Source organism: Anastrepha ludens, chromosome 6, assembly GCF_028408465.1.
Source record: "Anastrepha ludens isolate Willacy chromosome 6, idAnaLude1.1, whole genome shotgun sequence".
NCBI classification, from domain to species: Eukaryota; Metazoa; Arthropoda; class Insecta; order Diptera; family Tephritidae; genus Anastrepha; species Anastrepha ludens.
Genome location: NC_071502.1, coordinates 45,958,245 through 45,980,146, shown reverse-complemented (window position 1 = coordinate 45,980,146; position 21,902 = coordinate 45,958,245). Strand labels below are relative to the sequence as shown.

The 21,902-nt window shown below is 37.0% G+C and overlaps 1 protein-coding gene across 1 annotated transcript; it reads left to right on the top strand.

Moving 5' to 3' along the window:
• The first annotated feature begins 7,874 nt into the window (after positions 1 to 7,874).
• Positions 7,875 to 8,723, top strand: LOC128867035 (mucin-2-like). Its single transcript, XM_054108127.1, has one exon. It carries the CDS (start codon positions 7,875 to 7,877, stop codon positions 8,721 to 8,723), a length of 849 nt encoding a protein of 282 aa, XP_053964102.1.
• Positions 8,724 to 21,902: the final 13,179 nt, after the last annotated feature.

Here is a 21,902-nt window from a genome sequence, read left to right as displayed (position 1 = left end):
ATACAACAATTAATTAAAAAAATTAATAAAAGAAGTCAAATAATAAAATAAAATTTAATTAAATTTAATTTAAAAAATTTAAATTAAATAATATGAAATAAAGAAAATAAAACAGGACAAAAAGAAGTTATTAAATTAAAGAAAAAATAAATAACAAAAAGAAGTTATTAAATTAAAGAAAAAATAAATAACACCTAATTAAAAAATCAAACACAATAAAACAAATAAAATGAAATAAAATACATATATTCAAATATAACAAAATAAAAAAATTGGTAAAATCAAAAACAAAGTAAAATTTAACTAAAAAAAATAAATTAAAAAAAAACCTGAATAATAAAAACAATAAAAAAGTAACATAGAATATAATCAAATATAATAAAATAAAAAAATTTCTTTAAATTAAATGAAAAATAATAAAATAGCATTAAATAAAATAATATAAAATAAAACAAGGAAATTAAATAAGGTTAAATAAAATTTATTTCAGTTAATTAAACCTAGAAATAAAATTTAAAAAAATTAATTCCAAAAATTAAAAAACAAATGAATGAAATATATCAATTTAAAGTAAAATAAAATTACAAAAATAAATAAAATATTATATTTTTGTTTTTTTCCTTGTTCACTCCACTCGGGAGCATAGGGCCTCGACAATACTCAGTCTTGCGTTGATTTCTTTAATCTCTTTTGCATTTTGGCAGGGTAGGCGATTAGCCTTATCTTATCATTTTGAGCATTTTGAAATGCATATTTTTATATCTATTTCCATTATTTGATGCTCTTACATACAACCGTTATATGAAAAAAATTGGTATACTTATAAGCACAAATGCGCCTGTTAAAAAAAACAGTGTATTAAAATCTCATGGTAATACCTTAAACTGCCACTGGAGCTTGAAAAGGACGGCGATTCAGGCTCGGTACTACTGAACTTCTAGAATCTACTAAACCGCGATTCACTTCGATATCCATATTCCAGGAGCCCAAGCGTGGAACCAGAGTTTAATTGCTATATTCGAACTGTATTGAGCCTACCTGCTCTCTTTTTCTCCCCCTATTTTGTTGTGATACTGAACAGTTGATCGAATTTTGTCCCTTTTTACCTCAATTTGGAAATGATGTAACAAAAACTCTCAAAAAATCTGTTTCAAAGCATAATGCCGCCTTTGGGCTATCTTATATTATGACCCGTGAGCTATGGCTCGCTGAAGGCATACAGCAGAGAACGCTCAGAACTGTTCGCTTCCCCGCTGCATTACTTTATACCACGAAATCTTAAAATTACGATTACCTGATTCCTAAATAAATTTCACCAAAACAGCTCATGAGAGTATAACGTGCGGCTTCATACGGAATAAGATTTTGCTATATCTAATTTAATTTATTGTTTTACGCTTCACCTCATCTTTCAACAATAACTCCAATTGCACTAACTCTTTTAGTACCTACCATCTTTCACTTTTATTTTAAAATACGAAAGGAAGGTTTTTCTTTCCTTTTTCTTTCCACTAAATCGAACAGCAAATTCTTGGCACACCTCAAACCCATTGAGATCACTTTAAATGATGGTGTTGTATTCCATGCTTTTGAGAGCATTTGTCTTCTGAACTTTTGTTGCTAATGTTGTGGGATGAAAAGCGGTTGTGTTAGGTGTAAACTCTTGCGTAGCTGGAAAATGGTTTGATGGCAAACATTTTTTTGTTTTGTTAGCATTGTTTTTTGGTTTCTCAAATCCTGCACGATTTCCATTTTAACTTTTCTCATCCTGCACTTTCCTGATTTTACTTGCTCAGCACGTTTTTGCCCCTTTCTGCACGTACGCGTTTGCTTGCTTCGATTCTGTTTGCGTTTGTTGCTCTGCTTTTTAACCTGGATTGTGTGGTTTGTTATCGGCTCTCATTTCTAGGCTGTAGTATACAAAAACAGGAACAAAAACAAGAAAAGCAAAGAAAACAAAATAATATTGGCTCAATTTGACAATAGTGGCGAAAAGTGTGCTGCTGAGCTCTTGAACCGTTTTTTTTTTTGTTCTTTTTTCTGTTAGCAAATGTGGGTTTACTTGCAAGAAGCAATGAAGGGCGTAAATTGTGGTGTCAATAACAATTTCACATTTCTTTTCCTTTTATTTTTTACATGAAATGCTGCCGTTGCAAATACTTTTGGGAAGAATTCAGCCTGGTTTTTCATTAGACCTATTATGTAAAATGATTTCAGTAATGGCGGTGTGGGATGTTTTATATAAGTACCTCAAGAGAGTTTTTAGTGCTGGTATAAATTAGACTAAGTTGTGGTGGCTGCTGTTTTGAGCCGTATGTGTGGAAGCACACTTGCGCCAACCAGGTGCTTGCAATACCACTTAAAGAAGGAGTTGATTCACGATTTTTACACCTGCTGATAAATTTTAAACTCTGAATGCTCAACGTGCCTAAATCTACTAGGCATTCAAGGTAATTTTTTTGTATACAACGCTATCATGCAACGTGAAGTGCAATGCAAAGCAAGTAACAAGTTCAACAATACAAATATTTCAGTTAAAAATGTTACACACGCGAAGACGGGGAAGATGGGTAGCAACTTAAAGATTTTCATTCCCGTTCGCCCTGGGCCAAAAAGGGGTGTTATAACTTAGTTCACGTAACAGAAATTTGTAAGTCAAATATTCTATTCAAAGATATCTTTACCCTTCTACCTATGCAATTAATGACTTGCGCAACAATCCAAAGAAACTCGGTACGGTAAACAAGTAGGTACATAGGTAAATTGGTTGAAGTACTACTCTGATACTTCCCAAGAGTACTTAAGCGCCGTTTTGATACGATTGAGACATCTCCAACAGGCAGATATTTACAGCCAGCCTGCGCTGTCGTACGATGTTGAGTAGAAGATTGATGAGGCTTAGGTTGGAGCATTGCCCCAGGCTGTCGAAGAAAGAGCCACCTAGTGACCTTAATCGTGGCATGTTGGTAGGCGTCGCATCCACCAGAAGCTAAAGATCGAACTTAAAACAGTTTTAAACCATTAGCGCAAAAATTATGGATTTCTTTTTTCCCAAACTAATATTTCACAGATGTTTAAACTCCCTTAGACCTTTGGTATACCATGTAAGCTTGAAAGAGCTCTACGGTTTGAAAGAATACTTTATGAACAAATTTCGGGAACTTGATACATAAATGTAAAACAACATTCAGCGATAACCGACCAAGCCATCCCAGATAATATTTAATAGTATACCAACAATGCATTCAATATTACCACATACCTACATGTACTTATGTTAATTCCAACGTATTTTCAAGCATTCGGTACCCAAAACTCAAATAAAATGTGGTAACAGAAATCGACGCTTACCAACTTGGCTTATCTTTTTCGCATTTCATTCACGCAGGGCAAATAATTTAATGAAATGAATAAGCTGCGTCAGTATTTCAGTTCCGGCCGTAATAACAACAATGACTGGCATGCTTGTATTAAGCGCTGAGTAAGCGAAATTATCGCAATTTAAATCCTCAAAAATTTTTTTTAAATTTTACTACATTTAATTGTTGTTATTCACAAATATCCTTTAAACACTTCTGCCCTTTTGCCGCACTATTGATGAAGGAAAACTTTTAACTTAAACTTTTCTTGTAGCAGCTGCAGAAGTACTCGTCTTGTCTACTTATCTCAGGCAGTGGAGTACAACTAGGAGTACACAGTTACGTAAGTATTTGCTGAGAAGCAGGCACTCAAGCAGACTGGTCACTCAGTGATGTCAAGTGTTGGCTGTCATTGTGGCTGGCACTATAAAGAGTAGAGTTGATGAGTCGTAAGAAAATATCAAAAACTCTTTACTATTGTATTTCAAGCACTTTCGCAGTATTTGTAGTTTATGCTAAAGTATTTTTTAAGGATTAGTTTAAATTGAGCATCCCATTAATGCTATTGAATGGCTTTTAAATATTTTAATAAAATGATCAAATATTTTCAAAAGTGCTTAAAGACCAATAATTAACATAACTTAACACTGACTGCCTAGGAGCGGCGTATGCAGTACTCATTTCCTATTTCACATGAAAATGCTGTCAAAATCCATATACAATTCTTGACCATGAAATGTGCTGGAAATTTCATAATAATTTCACGACAAAGTTGTGCTCTGTTCAGTAACATGTTTGCAACATGATGCTAGCAACACTTTTGCAGCACTGTTTGAATTGCATTCTCTATTTAGAATTTCGTGAAAAGGGACAGTTCCTCGAATTTAAAAATTATGCACAAACAAGGAGTCACAAAAATTGCAAAAATCTGCCTAAAAGTAAGTTATTTTAAAACTTTTTAATTTATTACTAAAATTCTTTGCTTTAATAGTGGAATGCGCAAATAATGAAAATGCCCAAATCTCAGATAATAGAAAGAAGGTGGTTGTCCTCATCTCAATCAACAATGCCACCATTTCTATATCCGGGATTGAGGACCATGGTCTGGGACTCACCAAACATAAGACCGAAGTCATCAGCATGCAACTAAGCGACTCGTCGCTAGTGACTGAGAAAGCGGTGAAATACGTGGGCATTCAACTCGACTTCACTCCTTACTTTCTGGACCCAGATACTGCATGTGGCTACTAAAACAACGAAGATAATGAGAATGCTAAGCGGACTTACGGCGAACATCGGTGGATCAATACGGAGTAAAAGGCTGATCATGGCGATCACAAACGCAATATGGCAGCGAAATATAGGGAGATATGCTAAACTGCAAAACCAAGCGCAAAGCACTGGATGCTGTACAACGAACAGCCTATCACACTGCCTGAAGCGTAGCAGTTTTGTGATTAGCGGGAAGATACTTATCAATCGCTTGGTCCGGGGACGAGTGGGTACATGAGATTCCAGAAGAAACATGCGGAGCGATGACACCGAACATACGTGCTTTAGTTGCAACAGATGGCTCGTTGAAAGAGATGCTCTGAGGGAGTAATGGGCGACATCGCGCCAACCAATGTAGTCGCAAGATGCTAGAATGTGAAGATAAGTGGAAAACAGTATCTTACGTTCAAGGCGTATTACGTAGAAAGAAGGTGAAGAAGAAGAACGCAGTACAACAAAGCAAAACCTTGCAGATAGAAACATAAGAAGATGAGCCTATCACATGAAACTGGCTACAAGCATGGTGGACACGGACGCGGGCGAATAAAACCCTACTTCAAGAAGCTAGAGATTGGCCTAGATGCTAAAGATTGGCCATAGAACAGTTTTAAGCCATTTACGCAAAAATAATGGATTTCTGTTTCCCCAAACAATATATTTACTAATCTCTTCCCGTCACACCAAAAATACAACACCTTTTGGGCAACCAATATATATATATATAAAATACGAGTATTTGGCTTCGTGGAGGCGATGTGCCATGTTAGCTGAGCTTCACATATGATTTTCCGCATTTACAATTGCCATAATGGATGGATTAGTTCTTTGTACCTACTTCCCGCATGATACAGATATTAACTTTTTACGACGTTCAACGTACAAAAGACACCTCGCGGCGTCGCGAGACTTCAACTCACACAGGAGCCAGTTTCATGATTTGTGTTCGCATCCCTTTTGTCAGCTGCAGAGAAGAGTAAGAGATAAAGAATATTAATTAATTTTGTCGCTAACCTCCACATCTTAATAAATATTTCTAGCAGATTTGCAGGCAAGACTTTCGATATCAAAAGCATTTGATTAAAGAAACTCCTTCCATACACCACGCATAAAAGTATAACTAAAGAAACGGAGTTGAGAGCCCACACACCTGGCATGACAATGAGCCATTTCATCTAAATATTTCCCTCTGTAGTACATGGAGAGTGACAGTCATCGAAAACTAATTTTCACACATTCACAATTTCATGCTTTGTTGCACAAATTAGATCCCCCACTTCTCCCAGCAGGCATTTACACTACACTTTCGCAAAGTTAACTCAACTCTTGTGTGACTTTTTAATTTATTCCCACTGCTGGTTTCAATTATTTCAATTAGTCGTAAAGTTGTGGATTGTTGCGGTCGGTATTTGTCGTACATATAATTAAGGACACATTCGCCTTTACCCCTCTCACAATAGCGTAGCACTTCTCATTGCCAGCAATATGATAATTAAGTACAACAACAATTACAAAGGTAATATATGCGCCTGTAGAGGAAGTAAGAGTGTTAGCTTGTACTCAGGTGAGCGTGCAAAGTGCTTGTGTAAGTATACATATCTATATGCCTTTGTACAGCAGCGAGCATATATACCTATATTTATATAATTGGCGCGTTCGCGGGTGTTTGGCCGAGCTTCTCCTCCTATTTGTAGCGTGCGTCCTGCTGTTGTTCCACAAATAGAGGGGAGGGACCTACTGTTTCAAGCCGACTTCACGCGACAGATGATTTTTATGAAGAGCAGAAATACACTCGGAAGTTTGGCATTGCCTGCCGAGGGGCGACCGCTATTAGAAAACCCTTATTTTTAATTTTCATGTTTCACCGAGATTCGAACCTACGTTCTCTCTGAATTCCGAATGGTAGTCATGCACCAACCTGTTTGGCTAAGGCGGGCGCGAGCATAACTGAGTGGTAATAGCATTATAATTTTTTTGTAATATTTCATTGTTTTCGAGTAATTTTTTTGTTTTAAATATTTCTATTTAATCATTCAATTTATTTAACCAAAACCATATAAACCAAAATTACGACTTTATACAAAATTTCGAAAAATTCCATCTAGAATTTTAACTATAATTGTTAATCCGATTTTGTAGAAAAATTTCAAGTATGCAGTTTCATAGCCCATATATTTTGATATAAAAAAAGACGAAGTCTCAAGTAGCACAAATTTTGGTTTTTGACAATTTTTTATTGCTGATAGTCTGGACATCTTCCCCATGTAACGAATGCTCGATATTTTTTTATGAAAGAAAACAGGCAGCCCTGGTGGCTGGGAGCTCTTGCGGCTTTTCATATATAAATGTTAACTAGTGAAATTTATAAAAACTGGATTTCATTTTTTTTAACTTTTTTCGTTTTGCAAATGGTCTTGCGCATTTTTCTAAACATCAAATTCATTTTATGTGGAATCAAGGGCAAAAAGCTATCGAAAAAACCGATTAAAATTCCTCCCAATTTCTTAGGCGCTTATAATGTATATTTTATTTCAGCAAAATTAAATGGGCTATATGCTCATATATATAACGGGGGCCACAGTAGCCGAAAGGTTTGGAGCGTGACTACGATTTGGAAGTGAGTAGGCTCGAATATCGGGGCATGAAACCAATCGATAGAAAAATATCAGTCACCCCTCAACAGGTAAGGGCAAACTCTCAAGTGTATTTCTGCCATTAGAAAATGTAAGTGCCACCATTTGTGAAACAAAATCGAAAATTTTCTGAAAATTGAACTTAATAATAAATGAAATTTTTTACAATTTTTTATGTAGCTAGAAAGTAGTTTTTATATAGCTTTAGTTCAATGAGCATTACTAACAAAACACAGCTGACGTACTTTATCTTGGAGAACATAGGAAATATTAAAACGAATCATCATGCACGCGAGCTTCATATTTGTAACTAAATATCGAACATGGCTTTGGAATTACTAATTTAACTTCTTCGCCATTCTTCACTCCTTAGCACTGAAAGCAAATCTTATCAATACATTAATTTGAAAACACTAGCAAACAAAGCTATTAAAGTCGTGCGAATTAATCATCCAACAAAAACGCGCGTTTGTATTTTTGACACCTTAGTAATTACTTGTTTATCACTTGGGAAATATTTTCTCAAATGTATCTTCTATATAAGCAGCAATCCGCTGGTGGTGAAGTAATTATTTTGTGACTAATACATAGCTATACATAGCAAGGTGATAAGATGAGGCAAAATGTTATTATGTTAGTTTTTTACTGCTTCATTCTTTTACCGCCACCAACCACACGTGCACGCTCTCATCTGACCGCTCCTGAACCAGTTTACAGACCTGGTGGACATTATATCAGCACCTCTACGCCACGGCCGCCGAAGAAAGCGCTCGAAAACGAGTTGGGAGCAAATCCGATAGACGGGGCAGGTCTGAAAGAGGAGATTGAAATACATAGTGGCGTCGAACCAGAATTTGAAACGGAAGCAATGACGAAAGCCGAAACAGAAATGGAGTTGGAACCAAAACCTGTAGGCGAAGAAATATCGAAAGAGGAGAATGAGATCAATAGGACAATCGAATCAGAATTTGAGACAGAAACAATGACGAAATTAGCGACAATGCTGGAGTTAGTGACGAAGCAAACAAAACAAACTGAATTAGAACTGACGGTGACGAAGTCAAATTTAGAATCACAACAAACAACTGCACCTCAAACTGAAGTTCAGTCATCGTCTAGTGTTACCCAACAGCCACACACAACGAAGCCAGTACCACCTTTAAGGGAAGACATCACGAATAACAAAGTATCGAAACTACCACGCCCACCACGTACTCCACGTCCGCCACCTCCTTCATCAGAAACACAATTTTACGCCACGAGCACAACAAAGGCCACAACTCCCAAAGTATTAAAATTACCTACACCACCACGTATACCGCTTCCGCCACCTGCACCAAAGCAACTGTTCTACCGCACGAGCACAACCTACCTTCTGCTTCTTTTTGCACAGAAACAAATAGAATTTACTGAAGTCTCCGATCGTGATGTAAACCTATACCAATGGAGGGAATACACTTGAGCAACTTTTGTGAAAAAAGAGTGGTGAGATTGAAGAAGATACTAAATTAAAACTAGCACCAAAATACAAATACAAACTAAGTTTTTTCCACAAAAATAATCACAAATTTTTCAATATTTTTATAAGAATGCATGCTTAAAACAAGCAAATGGTATGTATGTAAAAGGGTCAACTAGCAATCATAGCGAAGAAAAACATCACGGCCCCGATATAATACATCAACAGCGACAGGTCTTTCTTCCTTGTGCATAATTTACTAAGGTTAAATGCCATGGCAGCAGAGATGGCCTACTTTTGAGCTAAGATTTAAAATGCTAAGGTGTCCAGCTAATACGCGTTACCCAGATCTGGACTCATGCTAACTTCCAGAGGTACCCACATGGAGTCGATGCAACTTAGAACAAAGAAGCGTCGCATAGTAATAACGAAAAGCTTAAAAAATAAAATAAACAATTGGCGCGTACACTTCTGTTAAATGTTTGGCCGAGTACAAATGGAGCGAAATAAACCGTTTTTAAGCCGACTCCGAACGGCAAATGGCGCTTTTTCATAGCAGAAAGACCCTCGAAGGTTTGCCATTGCCTGCCGAGGGAGGGGCGATCGGTATTAAAAAATACTTTATTTTAATTGATGCGGCTACGGTAGTCGCTCAGTTTAAGATAGCGATAAAAGATCTTAATATTTTACTTCACAAAATACTTAACTACTTTACATATATAAATTTAAATGTGAAATCCTCCACGTATGAGCGATTCCATGTCAAGCGATCCAAGTATTTTAGAAATTAGCATACATTTTTTTGATTTTTCTGAGTTGGTTTATTTATAGCCTTGGTAAAAGAGATATTAAGAGATATTAAGAGATAAATAATAAATAAAATTATAATTTTAAAACTTACGCAATGTTAAAAATTTCGGAATAGGGATTGTTAAAGTAAAATAGTTTAGGTTCTTGTTAACATTTTTATAAACTTTTATTTGTTTTTTTTCTATAATGGGATAAAATATACTTCTTCAACATATTTGGTTGGGAAACAAGTTTTAATTTTTTGGTTCAGAATTTCTGAGAAAAAACTTTTGTTGGCATTTTTGAGAAAACATCTGTTCATATTTTATTATTAGTAATTTTATTTCATTTTTTTAATAATAGCTGAGGATATGCTCAAACTATTTAACCATAAACTCAAAAAGGACAAACTTAAACATAAAAACCCAAATAAAGTTACAAATTATGTTTACAATTTGAATTTAATTTTTGTTTTTTTGATATAATAAACTTTGAAAACAAATTTGAAAACAATTTAATTTTTTTTGTTCAAAATTTTTGGGAAACAAATTTTCGTTCTTCTTGAATAACACTTCCTCCCTAGTATTTTCATATTTTTGCCACTAATACATAGATGAGGCTAACAACTTTATTTCTTCGTTCAAAATTTTACGCAAAGTAACTTTTTTGGCATTTTTGAAAAATACCCCCACTTCAATTTTTTCATATTTTTGTAATTAAGAGATGAGACAAAAAGGCCAAAGACCTTTTTTTTAGTTTTTTGTTAAAATTTTTGGCAAAAGAACTTTTTGTCAAATTTTTGGCAAAAGAACTTTAATTTTTTTTCATAACTCAAACTATTCTGAGCATAAATTCAAAAATGTCAAAATTTAAAAAAAAATGTAAAAAGCATTTAAAACTGTTCCTCAAAGCACGTTTTATTCAAGAATAAAACTACTACTACGGCCGCCGTAGCCGAATGGGTTGGTGCGTGATTACCATTCGGAATTCACAGAGAGGTCGTTGGTTCGAATCTCGGTGAAAGCAAAATTAATAAAAACATTTTTCTAATAGCGGTCGCCCCTCGGCAGGCAATGACAAACCTCCGAGTGTATTTCTGCCATGAAAAAGCTCCTCATAAAAATATCTGCCGTTCGGAGTCGGCTTGAAACTGTAGGTCCCTCCATTTGTGGAACAACATCAAGACGCACACCACAAATAGGAGGAGGAGCTCGACCAAACACCCAAAACGGGTGTACGCGCCAATTGTATATATATATATATACATATATTGCATTGTCCAACAAAAACAAATTTTTTTCGGAAAAAAATGTATTTTTTTTTGCTTACAATTTTTGAAGAAACAGCCTTTTTGGCATATTTCTCTCATTTTTTCACATTTTTGTCAATATTATATCAGACTGTACTCAATAACTTTTAAAGTTATATTCAAAATCGTGAATCATGAAAATTCGTGAATCTGCTTACTAATATTTGTAGCGACGTTTCGATCTTTTTCGAAGGTTTGCTGCATGATTTGAATATAATTCGAAAAGTTAATATAATCCCAATATGAAATTTTCAGAGATCATTGAGCAGCTATTAATGACAAAAAATATTATTATTAATGACAAAAGCACAGTTGTCACAAAAATTTTGAAAGAAGTATATTTAATTCTACAAAATTAAAAAAAAAATTATAAAAATGTTAAAAGCAACTGAAAATATTTCACTTTAAAATCTATATACCATAATTGTGAAAATTAAATAGGTTTAAAAATTATAAGACTTCTTTTCAAAAATTTTCTTTGTTTACTTCTTATCGCAAGCATACAAATAAACCAATTTTCAGAAAAATCAACGACAGTGTCCAAAATATTTGGTTCAGTGAACATGGAATCGCTCGTATATTCGTAAGTAGTCTTCCGTACCTTTACTTTCACGCGACTCTGCAATACTTTCAATTGATATACTTTTCCAATACCGTAATACATTATTTTTGTCAAAATATCTACATAATAAACAATGGCACATGCATGCGAGCAAATCTACTAAAATTCACTTAAATGTGCACGTGCAACGTTGCGTATGAGTAACACAATTGTAAGTTGGCGTGGATAAATGTTAAAAATGATACCTTAAAAGCGCATTCGCAGCCATTGCTCTGCGCTACGCCGATATTCTGTGGCGCTACGTGATTTGTATGCATTTTTGCTTGCTAACTTTATCGCGTTGAGCGCACGCATGTATGCATATACATACATGCATGTAAATGCGTAGCGCAAATCCGCCTTCGCTGCTTATCTCCTCACCCGCTGCGCGAGTTTCCACAATCTTCATAACACTATTCATTTTGTGTCAGCGTTTTGTATTTGCTCAACGACGCGCGCGCGCTTTGCCTTTGCCGTGAAAGATGGGTGGAGATGGAGAATAAAAAGAAAAGGGTCGCAGTTAGAATCTATGGTATATAAGTGTACGCTTGCCTTTCCATACTGCGAGGATGTGCATGCCGTCGCCTATTATGCTCCATGTAGCTTTTCGCGCAAATGTAGTCATGTTGCAGCAACGTATTTGATTTCAGTTAGTTCCTGTATGCATGCGCGTGTATGCATATGTATGTGTAGCGAATGCTAGTGTTTATGCTTGAGCTTGTGTGCTTGCGTGTTCTTTACAAAGTCAGCAGACAGATGGTGGTTCGAGCACAATGATATTTGTATGCGCATATTTTATGCTTCTGACATGACTTGGCGGGGCCATTCCAGTGTAGCTGCCGATTATAAATGGGAATTGAAATTGTACAAAACCCTGGACAGTGTGCAAAATTAATAATATCTAGTTGAGATTTATTTAGCAAATGTTTAAATTAAAATGTGTACTTGTTTTCTATTCTTATTTCTAGAATTTTACAAATACACTTACATTTACACATCTCTCAATTTTCTTTACACATTCACTTTGCATGGCACGTCTCAAAAGCATTTCCCCAGCCAGTTCTAAATAGCATGCCTTTTAATATGTGCTCTATTTGTGCGTAAACTGTTAGCTGCCAAACTTTCATTGCTAACTTCCGTCGACTCACTTCCGCTGTCTTAGTTGCTGAGTAACTTTTATGTGAAGCCTGATTTTGAATAGTTGCATTTTTCTCGACATTTCACTTACCCACACTTGAGCAAACATTTGCATTAACTGCACTTGAATGGCACGACAGTCAAAGTTACATGCCTGTCAAATTTCCATTGTGCATGTGTCACAAATATTGACATAGCTAAGGTTATGAGGTGAAATACAATTCAAGTAGCTCAAAATGAAATTCTAGATTTGTTTTTCCACATACCAATGCTGAATAATGCAAATCCAAGCATAGTGGATTCCGCTAAGCAATGAAACTAGTTTACTTGCATATTTATATATACAGTACAATACAACTGTCTAAAAAACAATAGGAGGCATGAAAAATATACGATGTTAAATTTTCAATAAAATAAAATAAAAATTATTACTCAAGTTTGTTTGGCACAAAATAAATTATATAAGTTGGAGTAGCTTTGCGTAGTCAGCATATTTTATTCAAACTTAAGCAAAAAATAAAATTCCAATTTAAATAAAATAAATTCAAAATTAGTTCCATATAAAAATATGAATAATAAATGTTGTCAAAAAAGTCTTGCGGTGTTTTTATTGAATTTTCAATTGTTCATAAAATTGGTTATAATAATGCGATTTAAGTCAAATATGCGCCGTTTTGTTCGATGACGAGTTCCCAACGAGATGCCAACTTCATAATGCCAATCTTATAGAAGCTCGCTTCCCTATTGTCAAAAAACTCGGAGAGCCAATTTTCACAGGACTCTCTTGTGGACAACTTCCGACTACCAAGCTCGTTCGCCATGGACAGAAATAGGTGGTAATCACTTGGTGCGAGATCCGAACTATACGGTGGATGCAAAAGAACCTCCCATCCGAGCTCCCGGAGCTTCTGGCGCGTCACCAAAGATGTGTGTGGCCTGGCGTTGTCCTGATGGAAAACAATTCGGCCTCTGTTGATCAAAGATGGCCTCTTCTGCATGAGTGCTGCATTCAAGCGGTCCAGTTATTGGCAGTACAGGTCCGAATTGAGCGTTTGGCCATAGGGGAGCAGCTCATAGTGGATGATTCCCTGCCAATCCCACCAAACACACAGAAGAACCTTCCTGGCCGTCAATCCAGGCTTGGCCACCGTCTGGGCAGCTTCACCGCTTTTCGACCACGACCGTTTGCGCTTCACGTTGTCGTAAGTGACCCACTTTTCATCGCCAGTCACCATCCGCTTCAAAAACGGGTCGATTTTGTTGCGATTCAGAAGCGATTCGCATGCATCCATACGGGCAAAAATGTTGTTTTGCGACAAGTCGTGTGGCACCCATACATCGAGCTTCTTTTTGAATCCAAGCTTCTTCAAATGGTTTATAACGGTTTGATGACTCATGCCCAGCTCTTGGCCGATGCTCCGGCTGCTACTATGCCGGTCTCTTTCGATCAATTCAGCGATTTTATCGCAATTTTTGACGACAGGCCTTCCGGACCGTGGCGCATCTTCGATCACCTCTGCACCAGAACGAAAACGTTGAAACCATCGTTGTGCGGTGGAAATGGAAACTGTATCGGGTCCATAAAATGCACAAATTTTATTGGCAGCATGAGATGCATTTTTGCCTTTATCGTAGTAGTACTGTAAAATATGCCGTATTTTCTCTTTATTTTGCTCCATGTTTGCGACGCTATAACTCACGAACGACTAAAAGCAAACCACAATTAATCAAAAACGTGTTAGCACGAGAAAAGAGCTTTCCCAAAAGCTTTAGCGTGAACAGATGCGACGAATACAACTAGAACTACGCGCTTGCAAAGACAAACTTGTGGAAATACTGCAAGACTTTTTTGACAACCTATAAATATATACGGGTATTCTAGTGTAGAGGCATGAATTTCGCTCGATTTTTAAAGCGCTATACAAAAGAAACAAAACAAAGTTTTACGATCCTTTTTTATCATTTTTTTATTGATTATTAGTAATAACATTAAAAACTAACCCAAAAACAGAATTAAAATTGACAAAATTATGCGCAGTCAAAGTATGGCAGCTGTTTGAAAAAAACATTTTTTTGTATATTTTTTCAACAATTCCAATTCGAGCTAGAATTACCCGATGAAAGAATGTATAAAGAACATCCTACTCAAATTTCAAATAAATCGGTTTATTAGAACTCGAGATATCCTTAGCGACAGCTGGAAAAAAGTAGTTTTGAGAAAAACGCGTTCAAAAGGAAACGCCTACCGCCTTTTTTTGAGTTGAAGCGGTCGGATCGGAATCCATGCCATGTCACCAAAAAGGCTCTAACTCATGAAATAACAGGAATTTAAGAAAATCCTCTTGATAACAAATTCTTAAAAATTTAAACTTTGAAAATATGCAAAAAAAAATTCGATTTTTTCCAAATTCTACATTAGAATACCCCCTTAAACTATATATGAATATTTTGCACTGTTAGCATAAAATGTCTTTAGATCTTTCCTCGAAGTTCTATGAACGCTTAGAAGAGTTAGCGTGAGCCAGTGACAAATGGCGCCCTTCTCTCCGTCAAAAGATCAGATCTGCAAACAAATTCGGACCAGCTTAGTGCTGTCGCCAACGAAGTTAGCAAGACGAAATTAATGTTCATTTAATTTAATTTCAAACGAGGTTACTGTGTATGGAAAAACGATCAGTCGTAATATCGAATTTTGCTAACTCGAGAGTAAAATAACAGCAGCAGGTGGAACAATTGAAGACATCTCACACCGTATCAGCAAAGGTCGACCACGATTCTATACTACATACTATGAGTAGTTATAATCAAGAAATCGACTACTGTTTCCCTAAACCCACGTTCAAGAGACTCTTCAAGACTAACATCCCGTCTAGAAGAGAGTGGCAAACTCAAACACCATGGAGAAGAGGGGATATAAATTTTTACACGGATGCATCCAAGCTAGAAAACACAGTAAGCTAAGGAGCTTTTTCTAAGGAACTAGGGCTGGAATTATCTGTCCAACTTCCGGACTACTGTAGCGCCTACCGGGCAGAAGTATTAGTCATAAAAGAGGTAACTATGTATCTTAACACACACGCCGCCGTAACAAAAACATCGACAAATATCTTCTCGGCTAGCCAGGCGACCATCAAATCAATGGAGGCAGTTACACAAAGAGCAAAGGTTGCACGGAATGCCTGGCAGCTCTAAATGATATTAGCGTCTTCAGGGTCAATCCTATATGAGAACCGACACATAAAGATATTGTAGGAAATTGCAAGGCCAATGAGCTAGCCAGAAATGGTACTAATCTTCCACAGCTCGAAAACAAAGGCAATATTTGAACTACTATGGCAACTTCTAAATTAAAGATAAAAAATAATATTCTCCTATAAGTCATGTTACATGCCTACAAGTCAGAAAAACAATTTATGTTACAACTGGGCTAATTTGACGGCAAATAAATAAGAAAAGTTCAGAAGAATTACTCAAGAGAGAACATCTCAAAGGTCGTGGTTTGTGTCACTGGTCGTTGGCAGGTAGGTAGGCACTCTTCTAGACCAGGAGTGTTTTCTCATGAATACTGCAAAAGTTGTAGAGACGAAGAAGAGGAAAAAAGAGTATAATACTTCCTCTGTAATTGCCTAGCCTTAATTAGGAGTAGAGCAAAGTTGTTAGGAAAGCACTCTTTTGACTCGCTTACGAGACTAATCAGTGTTGGGATAAAAGATATCTCTTGCTTCATCACATCTCCACCTTTTTCCACATCCACCCACTGCTGCTGCTGCTATGACCACTTTTCACCCGGTTCATCAGCTGTTCGCCTAAGTGGTTCCATATTGAATAAACACTGAGGTTCCCGTGTTACATAATGGTACCCCAATGGGCCTAGATGGTCTAAGTGAGTTGACTATTCTAAGCCGACTGCCACAAAAACCTAACCTAACCTACGCAGTGCGTCACATTTCCACTTTTTTCCTTCTTTTAATAAGATAATTTTTTCTTCCTAATAAGAAAATCTGTTAAAAATTAAAAAAAAACCATTTTACACATATTCTGCCTCGGCAATCTTTTTTCATTTGATCCCCATATATCTATGTCCCACAATTTTTATAAAGGGTTTTTCAATTGGCGCGGGTCGATTTTGGCGCCCTGTGGCAGCCATGTTTTGGTGATATCTGTCAAATCTTTTGTTTATTATTCAGTTGTTTATGCCAAATCATCATGGCAAGTTACACGATTGAACAACACGTGCAAATGATAAAACTTTATTATGAAAATGAGTGTTCATTATCGCAAACGTTGCGCGCATTGCACCCATTTTTCGGTAGACGTGGTGGCCCTTCAAAGTCGACTCTTCAACGTTTGGTGGCCAAATTTGAGACGACCGGGTCAGTAAACAATCTGCCAACACCCGTACGTTCAAGGAACGCAAGATCAGCCGAGAACATTCCCGCGGTCCGTGAAAGTGTACAGCAGAACCCGAGGCAGTCTATTCCTCACCGTGCACAAGAACTTGGCCTTTCGCAGACTTCAACTTGGCGAATTTTGCGTCGGGACTTGGGCCTACATCCGTACAAGATCCAACTGACCCAGGAGCTCAAACTTGATGACCACAGACAACGCCGTTTGTTCGCTGAATGGACGAAAAATCATCTTTAGTGACGAGGCGCATTTTTGGATGAATGGCTGTGTTAACAAACAAAATTTCCGTATATGGGACGACACCAATCCACACGAGGTTCACCAGGTGATAATGCATCCTCAAAAAGGTACCGTTTGGTGTGGATTTTGGGCCGGCGGCGTCATTGATCCGTACTTTTTTGAAAACGACGTTGGTGAGGCGGTCACCGTCAACAGCGAGCGCTACACAACGATGATAACCAATTTCTTATAGCCCGTATTGAACCATATGGACCTAGACGACATGTGGTTCCAGCAGGACGGCGCTACGTGCCATACAGCAAACGCTACGATTGACATTCTGCAGATCTACCCGCCCTTATTGAAAACCCCTTTATAGAAAAATTATCCTGCCGTGTTGGTGAAAGTCTAAAAGTTTCCTACAATTGGGTTTTCTCATGGCTTTCATTTTATTTCCATATTTTTAGAATTTCTCTATGTACGAACCTTTTTCGTACCGAAATAACAAAACATGCCGAGTTTATGTTTAAACCTTCTATCGCATACTTAGCAAGATATTCTTAAAGTGCTATAAGTGAATTTTAAATGGCTCAAGTTCATGAGACAATGTTCTTAATTTAACTATAAAATTTTCTGCCAACCAAACACTGCCACAACTCAAACAATACGTTGCTGGCGACAAATCACTAATTAATGAATCTTAACTCATATTCGCTGGGAAAAAACAATCGAAATGCTTGGCTTGCCTTCGCAATAACACAGATCTCGTTCACACATACACGCATATGTACTTATGCATAACACACATATTCAACATAGTTGCTTGGTAATTATGCATTTCCTTTGGAACTTTTTTTCGCACAGACTCGCCGCTAAATGACTCCCCTGCAATAACAATTCGACATTTCGAGCAAAACTTTTTATCTCACTCGTACAAAAAAGTAATCATGTCTGCAATTACCGCCCACACTCACATAAAATATCACTATCTGGTTGGCATGCCCATTTGGTTGACTCATATGTTTGCTAGTTTGGCGCAATGCCTCGCATTCAGCCATAAATGACGGAATGATAAGCAAAAAAAAAGAAGGAAATTATAAAAAAACCATAAAACTACAAAAGTCACATAAATTCGCAAGCAAATAAAAACTAAGTTGAAAAAACACACATAATTTACATATGTATTTTAAGTATGTACGAGTATGTGCACTTTATTCCTTTTTAATGAGTCTCGGAATTGGTTGCTCGACGAGCTGCTGAGTAAGCCGAGAATTGGCATTTTGCCAGTAGCAAGTGAAATGCAGTCAACTTGCATACACACACATCAACACTCGGTGAGTTGTTGTAGCTGTTGACTGTCAGCCAATTTCATTTAACTGCTGTTGTTGCATGTTGCAGTTGTTATCAGGCACAGACTTGACAATGAACTCTTACAAAATATTTTGCAATTTACTGTACTTACACTTCACTACTGTTGTGTTTTTTTTTTTTGTGATTTTTTACTTTGTTTTTTAGTTAGCGGCTAATTTGGTATGTTTTTGCAGATGGGGTCAACTAGCTGCGACGCTGTTGTTTCTATGATAAATGAGGCCTAAAATTGGCAGGAATTCAAGCGGAAAAAATTCGAGAGTATTCCTACACGAATGTGATTTCGATATACATGCATAAGTATGTACCTACGTGTGAGGAGAACTACTCCATATGTTAACAAAAGTTCTTTAATATTAGATGCTTTCCATTTCAATTCAACCGGGCTATTCGGGTCATGTTCTTCGATTTCGATGTAACTCAAATATGTTGCTCTCTGGTCAAAATAATGAGACAGGTATTTTTTTGTTCGCCCGAAAAAAATTTTTTTCAAGATTTATCGCCAAATTTGTTTTTCGGCTCAAAGTCGATTTTTTTTAATTATCTAAGAAATTTTCATGTAGAAACAATTGATGTAGAAATAGTTGAAAATTTTTTATTTTAGAAAAGCAAAAAAGATTCGAAATTTTTTCGAAATTAAATATTTCAAAAAGTGTATTTTTTTTTAACTTTTTCCAAATCAAGAGAACCCCTCAAACTTCAATTGAGCTGAATGCCCAGTAGCTAAAATGAGTTGTTTTTGAGTAATGAATTTTTGAGTAAAAAACCTGTTTCGCACTTTTTGTTTTTTGCAAAATAAAAAATCTTCAACTATTTTTTTCCAAATGTTTCTACATGAAGTCGCTCGTGCAAGTAATGACGATATTTTTGAACCCAGAATCATTCAAATCGGTTTATTTTTGACTAAGTTATGAGCATTTAAAAAAAAAATTTCTTTTATAATTATAAAAAAAACGATTTTGAGCCGTAAAACAAAATTGCCGATAAATCTTGAAAAAAATTGTTTTCGGGCGAACAAAAAAATACGTGTCTCATTATTTTGACCAGAGAGCAACATATTTGAGTTACATTGAAATCGAAGAACCTGACCCGAATAGCCCGGTTGAATTGAAATGGAAAGTACCATTAGTCAAGAGCTCAAAGATTTTCGTCCAACCTTTCGTTTTTCAATGAATTTGCTTATAAATAGTCTCCTTCTGTGAATGGTTTTAGAACTGATTCTTGGCTTCGCCCAAGGCCAAAGCACTTCAACAATTCCCTCTACTCTTGGCGCGGCTTCGTGAGACATTCATATTGAATGCACCTAAATCCTTCCGAACTATTTGCTTTCATTTTACATAGCTGTTGAAGCATCATCCTTCATAGGCATGACATGTACAAGCCAATGATTTTTGAATTACATTTTTACTAAAAATCTTTACGCGTTCTACAATCTGCATACCGCTCTGAAGGTCGTCCCACCAACAAAGCAAATAGCCGTGAAATAATTTAAAGCCTTGGACTCAATACATTTTGCTTGAGACTCATATCCTAATCTCGAATTAAATTTTGTTATTCATTTAAATTTTTTCATTAGAGTAGCTGATTTTGTTCGACATCATTCCAAGCAAATTCGTATTCTGTTAAAATTCTAAGGAAAAAAGTTAATAGCGAGCAGAAGAAGAAGAAGAGAAAGCTGAATAGAAAAACCTAAACCTATTTCTCCAATTTTCATCATACTCTCCATTTATTACGCTTATGTATAATTTATTTTTCTGTTAATTTTGCTTTTTTTAAATAAACATTTCTAAACTCAGCCAGTACAGGACGTATTCCAGTGAAATGTTTTACATTTTCTTCTTCGTTCAGCTGTCGACAGCAGACTTGTTGACCGCATCCGACAATGTATAGCCCCACATTTGGGCAGCATGAGATTACATAGATCTACGTACAGCTTGAAAAAGTTGATATTTATTTTTTAGCGATATTGCCGATTTGTATTATATGAATTGCTAGTGGCTGCGGGATTAGTCTTCTAAATATCGCCTATAAGGTTCTAGCGAGCGTATTGTGTGAAAGGCTGAAGCCCACCGTCAACCAACTGATTGGACCTTATCAGTGTGGCTTCAGACCTGGAAAGTCTACCATCGACCAAATATTCACAATACGCCAAATCTTGGAAAAGACCCATGAAAGGAGAATCGACACACACCATCTTTTCGTCGACTTCAAAGCTGCATTCGACAGTACGGAAAGGAGTTACCTGTATGCCGCTATGTCTGAATTTGGTATACCCGCAAAACTAATACGGCTATGTAAGATGACGTTGCTCAACACCAGCAGCGCCGTCAGAATTGGGAAGGACCTCTCCGAGCCGTTTGATACCAAACGAGGTTTCAGACAGGGTGACTCGCTGTCGTGTGACTTCTTTAACCTGATGTTGGAGAGCATCGTACGAGCCGCAGAACTTAATCGCTCAGGCACAATATTTTATAAGAGCGTACAATTGTTGGCGTATGCCGATGATATTGATATCATCGGCCTTAACAACCGCGCTGTTAGTTCTGCCTTCTCCAAACTGGATAAAGAGGCAAAGCGAATGGGTTTGGTAGTGAACGAGGACAAAACGAAGTACCTCCTGTCTTCAAACAAACAGTCGGCGCACTCGCGTATCGGCACTCACGTCACTGTAGACAGTTATAATTTCGAGGTTGTAAAAGACTTCGTTTATTTAGGAACCAGCATTAACACCGATAACAATGTCAGCCTTGAAATCCAACGTAGAATCTCTCTTGCCAACAAGTGCTACTTTGGACTAAGTAGGCAACTGAGCAGTAAAGTCCTCTCTCGACGAACAAAACTAACACTCTACAAGACTCTCATCATGCCCGTCCTAACGTATGGCGCAGAAGCGTGGACGATGACAACATCCGATGAAGCGACGCTTGGAGTGTTCGAGAGAAAGATTCTGCGTAAGATTTTTGGACCTTTGCACGTTGGCAACGGCGAATATCACAGGCGATGGAACGATGAGCTGTATGAGCTTTACGGCGACATAGACATAGCGCAGCGAATAAAGATCCAGCGGCTTCGTTGGCTGGGTCATGTCGTCCGAATGGATACAAACGCTCCGGCTTTGAAAGTATTCGATGCGGTACCAGCTGGTGGTAGCAGAGGAAGAGGAAGGCCTCCTCTGCGTTGGAAAGATCAGGTGGAGAAGGACTTGGCTTCACTTGGTGTGTCCAACTGGCGCCGGTTAGCACGAGAAAGAAACGACTGGCGCGCTTTGTTAAGCTCGGCCAAAATCGCGTAAGCGGTTATCGCGCCAATTAAGAAGAAGAGTGGCTGCGGTGCTCACCTTCCACCTATCGAG

Coding starts and splice junctions, on each gene's coding strand:
- LOC128867035 (XM_054108127.1), top strand. CDS start 7,875: ATGAGGCAAAATGTTATTATGTTAGTTTTTTACTGCTTCATTCTTTTA.